Below are 10,606 nucleotides of genomic sequence, written 5' to 3'. Positions count from 1 at the left end.
CTAAAGTTATAATAGTGAGCAAATCAAATCCCAATCAAAAGCATCTGATGCCTTGAATGTACATGAATCCTTCTAATAATAGTCATTTGCCTTTCCGTATGAAAAAGAAGAGAGTTTTCAATTAATTGTTCTTCCATTTGCAATTACCATTAATAAAAATTAAGGGCAATTATTACGCTATATGGGTTTATATTTATTGAAGTCAGCATTTACACTTGGCTGATTATGTGATGATCTTTTATGGGTGAAAAGTATTGAATGATTGAAGATAATGATTAGTTCTTACAAACCCATTGCTCCTCCTCCCAAGAAGACGACCCAGCTCCAGCGCAAGACGGCGGAGAACAATGGCTCTCTCCTCTCCCTCCTCCTCCCACCGCCTTCGTCACTGGTCATGGCCAGAAACTAAATCCCCAGCTCTGAGCGCACTTGCCTCAGTGCTCTGTAAGCGCACCAACTTTACCATTCCCGCCCATGCCAAGTTCATATTTGTAATCAGGGGATCCACCATTTTTACTAGCCCTTCGGCTTTATAAGCTGCCCACCCCTGCACAAATGTTCACCCACGTACAATGGACCCCACTTACGTAGCACTCAGACACAGGGATACTGGAGACCAAAGCAAAGCTGGCCTTTTTTTTTTCCTCTCCAAATTATAGAAAAATGCACTGACATTCTGAGATTACAGTATAACCATAGCTTTCACTTACAGGGCAACTTTCACACAACTTAGCTACAAAGCTATTGACAAGAATTTTATGCCTTTACAAGGAAGGCAAGTTATTAATCCTGATTATGATGATATGTAACCCCGATTTAAATAAACTGTGGTAAACTAACTACGTGATGAACCAAACAGATGACACTATTACATGTGGCTCTGTGCCGCAACCAAATAGGGACAGGCCAAGATGAAATCGAAATGATGCAATGTGCAAGCAGTAAATCATGGAATCAAGGAGGCAACACCTGAAACATCACATCGTGGTTACACTTTGGCACTCCTCAAATGGCTCTTCTTCTTCTTCTTCTACTCCTTCTCCTTTTTTTCCTTCTTCGTCTGCATCTGTCCTGACTTGAAGCACCGATGTTGGGGATGAAGTCCCCGAGTCATCCCCTGAATCGGCAGCTTCAGGCTTCACTGAAACTCTCATTTCCGGCCTCATGGTCAGTTCTAGGTCTGCTTCTTCCACCATGCGAAACACCAGTGCTGCTTCTTCCAGCCACAACCAGACGCGCCTGGATGGATCATACATAAGTCGCGGGTAGGTGAAATGCCTACCGTCAGAAACTTGCAATCGCCACGTGTTCAATTGTATGGCATCATGGCCAGCACGATCTCTGAGAAAAATTGCAGAAACGGATTAGAGCAGGGAGCTTATATGGTAAGTCTTGAGCACTGCATCTGATAAGGGTTTTGTTTTTCATGGTTTATGCTGAGAAATAGGTTGCATTGCTAGGCTTTTAGAGTGTTGGTGTTTTATGGGGCTTCAGCTATTGGTAATTGTATTCTTTGGTTTTTTTTTTTAATGATCCATAAAAATTCTATTTTTCCTGCAAAAGATATCGTCTAATTAATTTACTGTGAATTATCCTGGCCATGACTCTAAATATTGAGCAGATTAACAGTGTTGGAGATGGGGGTTTAAGAGGAGAGGACCTTAGGAGTTCCCATGGTGCGGCTGCTGAAATTAATTCAGGCTCGGAAGAACTGTGCATCCAGCCATTTTGGATTGTGACCGTGTTGACTCCAGATGAAACGTGATCCTGGTACGAGGATTCCTGCAAAAAATGTAAACCATTAACACAAGATTGAAAAGTCTAATCAACAAAATAAACATTAATATGGGATTAGATCACCTACAGCCGGGAAAGACGAACGATCTTCCTCTTCTTCGTCATTTTGCTCATTGTTCCAATCGTCTGAAGCTTCTCCAATCCTTGGGAAATGATGCGTCTGTTTGAAAGTTAAAAAACACGTTCAGTCATTTAACGGGAGACTGATGTCATGTAAAACACACTCTGCCACTTATTCAAACAGAGGAAAAAGAAGGGGAGTAGGGGAATAACAACAGAGATGGTGGGGGTAGAAGAGACAAAACGAGGGAGGGCAAGGAGATGAGTTCAATCGTAACGAAGTATATTAATCTTCCAAAAAATCTGAATAAAGCGAGATTTCCTTCTCATGAGGGAAATATTCAAGATATTATGAAATAAAATTAAAAAGCATAAAAGCATTCTGCCCCTTGCTAAAACCATCATTTTTGTAATAGAATTTTACATACTTCCTATCAATTCCCTCTCTTCGAAGAACTCTAAGCATCAAAGCTCATGTGGGTTATATTCAAAATATTCTTCCGGTTTTTAATATAGGATCTAATTCTTAAATTGATTTTGATCCTAAATATAAGATTCATTTATCATATTTATCAATTTTTTCTAAATTACCCCTACTCCCTCAACCATAATCAAGTAGAAAAGGGAGAGGGGGGTATTAAGAGAGATGATTATGGTGTTTTAGAAAAAAATTTGTCATTTTTCTTATAATTAACTAAATTACCTAACTTCCTTAATCTAATCAAATTAGTTAAATAGGTCTTATATTAAGGATCGGAGGAGTATATTAATTCTTACATGCCATAATTTCTTTCCCCCATCATGGTCCACAGAAGTTATATCATCAACTTTACTCTTTAGCTGGAGAATTACATTGAATCAGGAAGAAATGATGAAATATAAGAATTAATAAATACTAAAAAGCTAGATGAGAAATAAGTTGCTTCTATTTTTCCTTTTTCTTTTTTTGAAAAAAAAAAATCTTGCCTCGGCCAGATGATTAATATGATCATAAAGGTGCCATCAAGGTACCCAGCCCCTTGGCAAGCAAGTGGATTCAATAAATAGCCAACATACAACTTATGCAGGAGACTTTTGATAAATGAAATATTTGCTACCTCGTCGAAAAAACTAATTCCTCTCTTTGTTTCTCCCCCCCCCCCCCCCCAAAAAAAATAAGGGGAAGAGGGTATAAAAAAAGAATAAAAAAATTATTATAATAAAAAGAATTATGGAAGAAAGAGAATATGTGATAGAAAGATGATGGTTTGAGAAACAAGAATATATTGAGCATTAAAATAAGTAATTAATGAGAAAAAATAGGAAATTTGCTACAAAAATTTAAGATAACTTGCAAATGTTGCTTATATTTAGGAATAAAAGGGAGATGTAATTGTTGTTTATAGCAAGGGACAGAGGGATTTGGTCGCTTACAGCTGCAAAAGACGAACGAGTTTCCTTTTCGTTGTTTTGCTCTTTGTCCCAATCTAACATGCTTCCTTCTGAAAAGTCTCCATTACTTGCAGAATGATGCGTCTGTATGAAAGTGATAGTAAGTGTTGAGTCATTTAGTAGGAGACTAGAGAAGTACTAGCCTATCAGTAAACTGAATATTCATATTCCGTTTTAGACACTTACAGCCTGGGAAGACTCCTTTTGATTATTTTTCTGATAGTTCATAGATAACAGGCTGTGCCCTGAAACTTCTCCCTTCCCTGAGGAATCTTGCATCTGCAAAAAATGAAAATCCAAAAGCATAAAATGCATTAGTTCAGATACGAATTAACGTTTCACGTCAGGTTCAATAGCCTGAATATTTTGCAGCAAAACTAAATTAATACCTCCTCATAGATGTCTTCATCGCCAATTTCTAATACAGCTGCATTTGGAGAACCCATATGATTTAGATTGATGGAACCAAACTCTACTCCGGATTCTGGGTAATGGCGAAGCATAACGACGAGCGAGGAGAAAAGTAATGCAATGAGGAAGAGGATCCAGTTGATTTTGAAAAGTTGTGTGGCAAACAATGTCAGGAAAAAACTGGAGAAGCCAGTCTCGAATCCGAGCTCAAACTTCCTTGACATGGACAGCGACATCAAGGCAAATGAACCATACGAGATGATGCTCCACGCATCTGATTTTGCAAGCACAAGTTTGTCATTCACCACGGAGATCAAACAGATCACATCAAACATTAGAGCTGCCACAGGGCCTTGGACTTTCTCTGAAACTCGAATTCTCTTGCCCCACAAGATGAGGCACCATACCATTAAACCGACCAATAGATAAACAAGGAGACCGCCGAAACCAAACTTTCCAAATGAGATCTTGTAAGTGGAGCTGAGGCCAAAGCAAACCAGGCCAGCTATGGCTGACACAAATCCCACAAAATTCCAAATCGTGGACAGACTTATAAGGCCTCCCATTCTGCTCTTTTTCAGGCATCAGAAGCAGTCTAAAGTTATTGTTTTTTCTTTCGGAAAAAAAAAAAAGACAGAAGAAGACAGGCTAAGCTCAGCTAAAGCGCAAGAGATAATCGAAAATTCCATGAAGATCAAATGTGTTTAATTCCTCACATATAAGGATTCTAATTCCAAAAGGAGAGTATTGGTAAACAACTCATCTAAATTTTTTTACACAGAAAAAATCTAATTTTTAATTCCTCATCAAAATAAGGATTCCGATCCCAGCTAAAGCAGAGCATAGCAGAGATAGTACTAAGATTTCAGTGACAGGCCAACGTACTAATCATTATCGTCATCAAAGAGACATATACCAACCTGAATCAAATGCCCCTTCCAACACTTCCCAGAGTCGTAGCTTCGAATAAGAGTTTTGAGATTAACGCGGAAAAAAAGTGAGGAAGGGAGTGGAAATGGAATCAGCTTTTTGACCCTGGAGGGCAAGTGATAAACTCAATTATTTTTATATATTTTGGTATCTGTTTTATCAGTTTAATTGGTCTTTTTTTACCTTAATTGATTTATTTTGTTTTATTTTGAATTATTATTTTATAGGGGTAAAATTGTCATATTTTGGTTTAATTGTGATTAATTGATTTTTAAGGACAATTAATGCTACCTTATCCTTGAATTTTTGCTTGCAGGTTTTTAGAAGATTTTTAAAATAAAAAAAATTGAAATAAAAAAAGAAAAAAAAAAGAAAAAAAATATAATAAAAGGGGGGAGCAAAACGCTGCGTTTTGCTCCACCCCTAATATCCATTATTATCATCAGCTGGGAGAAGAAGAGCTGGGCGGCGAACAAGACGGAACGAAACACACACGAACACGCCGAACAAAACAGAGCAAGCCGAGCACGACAGAAGCGGAAGACCGAAACAGACGGCACGAGGTGGAGGCGGCGAACGAAGAGGGGGGAGACGAAAAGAACAGAGCTGAGGCGCAGCTGGCGGCTGACGAAGGGAAAACACACACGACACGCAACAGAGCTGGCTGACGGCGCTGAGGGAGAACGAACACGGGCGGACGCTGGAGCTGAACACACACACACGCGACAGCGGCTGAACCAGAACGCGACACACACAAGCTGAACGCCGAGCAAGCCTGGGACGGCGGCGAAGGCCAAGAAACAGCGAAACAGAGGCTCACGGTGTCATCCTTAATCGCTTTTTGCACTGTTCCGCCACGTATCTTCCATGACTGACCGCAAAAGAGGATTGATTGTGGCATTTTTCATGGCTATGCGTGGCTGGAGCTCTGAAATCCTCTAATTCAACAATAATGACAGGGGTTTCGATCATCAAGGGGAGTTTTAGTTGCTTTAATTTCCTATTCAATAATTGTTTAATAATTCCTAGGTTTTAGGATAGTTTTTCTGATTATTGGGATAATTATATTGCTTAATCTGATTATATTTGGAGATTATTGTGACTGGATTATTGTTTAGCATTTGACATTGGGCTGTTTATAACTTTGATTTCAATTATGATGTTGTGATTATAACATTCATATTGATTTTGGAGTTAATAATGTGATTTTCTAAAGTGGCTTGGAATTTTGGATCATATTGTCTCTTGCTAGCTATAATTTTGTTAATTTGGATTTAAGAATTCTAATTAAGTATTGGCTTTTAGCATCCTTAATTCTATTTTACTATTCTGGTTGCAGTTAGTAAGTTGGGATTTTAGGAAAATATTTTGTGGCAACTCGAGGTGGCTCGGTTGTTGGATTAAAAGCTTAATTATAATTCTTAATTCATTATTTTAACTCCCACATTTTTAGAGTGATGATTGCCTGCGTTGTTGAATTGGAGGATTGACTTTTATCAGTATTATTTGTGTGTCTCATTTTCATTTCTTTAATCTTTATTCATTTTAATTACTTTTATATAAAAACAAAAAAAAAGTATTTTAATTTCAATTTGATTCGTAGCATTTAATTAGCAGTTTTTCAAAAATCAAAAATCCCTTTTTATAATTTAGGTTACTTGCATTTATTTACTAGGGTTTAATTTCATTTTCGGCTCCTCAAAGTGAAATGACCCGAGTTCTGCACTATATTACATTAATTCGGTTAATTTTTGGATTAACCTTAAAGCAACAATTAAGGGCGAGTTAAACTTCACCAAGTTAAGGCCCAACTAAAGCATAACCACACAACCTGTCTTGACTAGTATCTAAATGGTCTTTGCTTTGTCAATACGTTCTAAAATCACTATTGTATTTATTGTTCTGGCATATCATAAATGCAATAAATATATACAATAAATATAATCTTAATCTTATTTACGAAGATGAGGAGTGAAAGAATGGATTAAGAAAAGAGACGAGAAAAAATGATAAGAAAGACATCAGTGGGAGAAAAACACTAGAACAAAAAAAGGTGCAGCAAATTTGTAGACAAATACAAAATATTACTTATATATGAGACAAATTTTATATAATAAAATATTGCTTGTATATAAAATAGAAAGAGAAGGGAGTAATAACAAACTGGACAGAACCAGTATTAAAAAAAGTACGGGGTCTATCGGAACATGGGGACCCGCATGTGCCGACCCTAAATAGAGGGCTCCAGTGCACATTGCATAGTGCACTCACCCAAATCACAAAAAAAAAAAATAAAGGGCATAGATACAGTTTAGGTGTTTTTGCGTTTTTTTTTTTTTGCTACAGAAGTGGCTAACGCCAAAACAAAACTAAACAACAGAGAGATTATAAGAGTGTTTAGATAGAAACCAAATTATAGTTTTAAACGTAATTTTATGATATACGAAGTAAATATTTAGAGAAGTTTATCTCAATTTGTAAAAAAGTACTTTTAAAAAGTACTTTTGATGATATCCAAATATCCCTGATATCCCATACAATCTTCCTGCAGAAGAGCCTTTAAACTAGTTGAACAAACATTAAAAAACTGAGATTGTAAAACCCCCATTTTGGCCAACCTATCAGCAACCTTGTTTCTTTTCCTCGAGATATAATCCAGTTTGACAGTCCAATCAAACTGCAACATCTCTTGAATCTGGATAAAAAGGAGATTGAAACTGTTACTAGGGTGGTGTGTAGGGAGCAGTTCTACCAGAATTCTGGCATATGATTCAAATATGACAGCCTTGAATCCAAAGTCTCAAGCGAGTTTTAACCCCCTATAAATGGCCCATTCTTCCGCCTCTTCTGCACTGCAGATACCCAGTTCTTAAGCAAATCCAACAATCCAATGGCCCTTAAAGTCACGTAATAAGCCACCACAACCAACTTTGTAGGAGTTCAAAGCCATAGCACCATACACATTTAATTTAATCCATTTAGGAGGAGGGGAAATCCAAGAATAAGAAGTTTTAGCATCATAATTTACATTCAGATTTGCCTCTCCATCACAATTAGTGTTCATAGAGTAGAGTTTCCAGTTTCTCAAATAAGCAGAAGTATTAATTGGTCTAGTAAAAGTTGTGTCAAAAGCTGCACTATTCCTCCGGTTCCATAATTTCCACACAGCTACACCCTAGAAAATATTCCAGCTCTTATTGTTGACATATCCCATATTAAGTCTAAGATTAGTAGCAATCCAATCTTTCAAAGAAAGAGAGAAAAAGGATGGCACATACCTTCGTTCAATATTTTCCGACCACATTCTTCGAGCAAAGTGACAATCCTGTAGAATAAGCAATATGTCCTGTGTTTTATCTTGACAGTAAGCACAAAGGGATGAAATATGTGCCAAGTGCTTCTCCATTCATTTGTTGGCAGGTGATTATTGTAAACTCTTCATAGGAAAGTTTTAATCCTCCTAGATCCTTTCTATTGCCAAATCAATTTGAACACCGGATCATATTTATCAGGAGGATTTGCCTCAATCATTTGATAAGCACACTTGATAGAAAATAAACCATTTGGAGAACCTTTCCAAGATATCACATCATATCCTGCGTTCTCCATAGGTGGCATAAAGCTAATTAGCCACTAACACTTTGTTCCACAATAGAAGCAAGTTGTCGAAAATGCCAGGAGCCATTAAGAATCCAATCCGCGACAACACTGTCATGTTTTTCTTGAGTGAGAGGCCGTAAGCAGAGGTCCTTGACTTTTTTATCAGGGAATAACGACATATCATTAAAGAAATTAACATAAATTCCATTTCGAACTTTCCAAACAGTGCTCATCTCAAGAATGTCATTCTGATGGCAAATGAATTTCCATAAACTGGAATCGCTAGGACAGTTATTCAGTAAGTTTTCCTCATCTCTCATCATGTACTTCTTATTTAAGACATCAGACCAAAGTCCTTCCTCCCCAATAACTAATTTCCAAGCAAGTTTTGCTTCACAAGCTTTATTAATTGAGATCAATCTTTTGAATCCCAGGCCTCCAAAATCTTTTGGAAGAGTGATTTGCTGCTAGCTTATGGGTTGATACCCACCACGAGAATCACAGTGGCCCCAAATAAAGTTTCTCTTCTTTCGGCCTCAGTACAGATTTTCTTTGGGATCTGGGCTACTTGCATTGGATAAAGAGGAATAGAACTCAAAACAGATTTAGAAAGAGTAATCCTACTAGCCATAGATAAACTGTTGGCCTTCCAAGCTTCAAGTTTTGATCGAACCTGATCAACAATGTATTGGAAAGTTTCACTTGGTTTTCTTTTCTTACTAAGAGGAAAACCCAGGTATTTACCAATTTCAGGAGAGAGATTCATTTGATGAAGAGAAGATTGTAATGGATAGAAATGTTTTTAAATGAGGCGCACTGTTCAAGGCCTTTTACTATTCTTTATATAGACAAGGGTAAAACCCTATTTTCCAAGAGATGATTACACGTGTCTACTATTGTACATCAAGAATAGAACATACTAGAAATAACTATTTGGACTTAATCAGTTTGGGCTTTAGTCTGCTGGGCTGTTTTATGCTTGAGCCCACTATATTCTTAACATCCCCCGTCAAACTAGGCCTTGGTGAATGAATGAGGCCTAGTTTGTCTCTAAAAGCCCAGAACTTCGAATGTGATAAGGCCTTGGTGAAGATGTCAGCGAGTTGCTCAGATGAAGGAACATATTTGACTGTGAGTTGCCGATCGATGACTCTGTCTCTGAGATAATGAACATCAAGTTCTATGTGCTTTGAACGGGCATGAAAAACCATATTAGATGCTAAGGCCGCTACACTTAGGTTATCGCACCATGCAATCGGTGGCTGTTTCAGTCGGACTCCAAGCTCACCGAAGAGGGATTGGTACCAGGCGAGTTCAGTAGCTAAATTAGCCAGAGCTCTGTATTCGGATTCAGCTGAAGATCGTGCCACTACATGTTGCTTCTTGGCAGACCAGGAGATTAGAGAGTCACCTAAGAAGACGCAGTACCCGCCGACCGAGTGTCGATCATCGGGGCAAACAGCCCAGTCAGCATCCGAGAAGCCTTGTAAGTTGAGATGAGTACTCGGCTTGATGTGCAACGCCAAATTCATGGTTCCTTTCAGGTACCGAAAAATCCGTTTGAGTGCTTGCCAATGAATGACTGTCGGTGATGATAAAAATTGACTTAATTTGTTGACTGCAAACATGATATCCAGCCTGGTGTTAGTTAGGTACTGCAAAGCCCCAATTGCTTGTCTGTACATAGTTGGATCTTGGAAAGGCATCCCGTCGTCCTTTGAGTAATGTCTGTTGATTACCATAGGAGTTGGAACTGTAGAACAATTTGTCATATGAAATCTGTCCAGGATAGACAAGATATATTTGCTTTGCTTCAGATATAGACCAATGTCGTCTCTGTACGCTTCAATTCCCAGAAAATGATGTAAATGACCGAGATCTTTGAGAGCAAAAAGTGAGTCGAGTTGTTTGATAAACAGTTCAAGAGCCCTTGGTGAGTTACCAGTAACCACTATATCATCCACATAGATAAGAACAAACATGATACATTCCTGACGTTTCAGGAAAAACAGAGAGGTATCACACTCAGAGTGAGTAAATCCCCAATTCTTTAGTGTAAACCTTAATTTCTCAAACCAAGCTCTAGGAGCTTGTTTTAAACCATAAAGAGCCTTCCTTAACAAGCATACATGATTAGGATGCTTAGAGGATATAAAACCTTCAGGTTGTTTTATCAGAACTTGTTCTTGTAAATCACCATTTAGAAAGGCATTATTAATATCTAGTTGTCTAATTTTCCAGCCAAATGTGACAGCTAGAGACAGAACAAACCTCAGTGTAGAAGTCTTCAAAACTGGACTGAAGGTCTCGTTGAAGTCTTCTCCTGGTCTTTGTTGAAAACCTTTAGCAACTAGTCTGGCTTTAGGCTTGTAACCAG

General features: G+C 37.9%; 2 protein-coding genes across 3 annotated transcripts; both read right to left on the bottom strand.

The window, feature by feature from the left end:
- Positions 1-236: 236 nt before the first annotated feature.
- LOC114727917 (uncharacterized) lies at positions 237-4,676 on the bottom strand. 2 transcript variants are annotated; one of them, XM_028914704.1, is made up of 8 exons: positions 4,620-4,676; positions 3,678-4,266; positions 3,475-3,567; positions 3,271-3,372; positions 1,865-1,957; positions 1,661-1,782; positions 970-1,341; positions 237-547 (listed from the first exon to the last, which is right to left on the bottom strand). In XM_028914704.1, the coding sequence occupies exons 2-7, from the start codon at positions 4,263-4,265 to the stop codon at positions 978-980; spliced, it is 1,362 nt and encodes a 453-aa protein (XP_028770537.1). In that variant the 5' UTR covers position 4,266; positions 4,620-4,676; the 3' UTR covers positions 237-547; positions 970-977. The 2 variants fall into 2 exon arrangements, with proteins under 2 accessions (XP_028770537.1, XP_028770536.1); XM_028914703.1 differs by having other exon boundaries at positions 3,678-4,271; positions 4,620-4,628.
- A 2,822-nt stretch (positions 4,677-7,498) lies between these two features.
- On the bottom strand, positions 7,499-8,995 carry LOC114727945 (uncharacterized). Its single transcript, XM_028914736.1, has 2 exons — positions 8,720-8,995; positions 7,499-7,804 (listed from the first exon to the last, which is right to left on the bottom strand). The coding sequence occupies exons 1-2, from the start codon at positions 8,993-8,995 to the stop codon at positions 7,499-7,501; spliced, it is 582 nt and encodes a 193-aa protein (XP_028770569.1).
- Between the last annotated feature and the right edge of the window lie 1,611 nt (positions 8,996-10,606).

Source organism: Neltuma alba, unplaced genomic scaffold (genome assembly GCF_004799145.2).
Source record: "Neltuma alba isolate B1F8T4 unplaced genomic scaffold, ASM479914v2 tig00012515_pilon, whole genome shotgun sequence".
In the NCBI taxonomy this organism is placed as follows: domain Eukaryota; kingdom Viridiplantae; phylum Streptophyta; class Magnoliopsida; order Fabales; family Fabaceae; genus Neltuma; species Neltuma alba.
The sequence above is the reverse complement of the archived record's forward strand: the minus strand, read 5'-3'. Positions and strand labels throughout refer to the sequence as shown.

What these genes read in the sequence shown, in the direction of transcription:
- LOC114727917 (XM_028914704.1), bottom strand. Translation starts at nt 4,265, where the DNA reads ATGGGAGGCCTTATAAGTCTGTCCACGATTTGGAATTTTGTGGGATTT. An exon ending in AAAAGGAGTCTTCCCAGGCT is followed by an intron (nt 3,373 to 3,474) that starts GTAAGTGTCTAA and finishes ACTTTCATACAG; the next exon opens with ACGCATCATTCTGCAAGTAA. An exon ending in GCACCATGGGAACTCCTAAG is followed by an intron (nt 1,342 to 1,660) that starts GTCCTCTCCTCT and finishes AATTTTTCTCAG; the next exon opens with AGATCGTGCTGGCCATGATG.
- LOC114727945 (XM_028914736.1), bottom strand. Translation starts at nt 8,995, where the DNA reads ATGAATCTCTCTCCTGAAATTGGTAAATACCTGGGTTTTCCTCTTAGT. An exon ending in GGGCCACTGTGATTCTCGTG is followed by an intron (nt 7,805 to 8,719) that starts GTGGGTATCAAC and finishes AATATTTTCTAG; the next exon opens with GGTGTAGCTGTGTGGAAATT.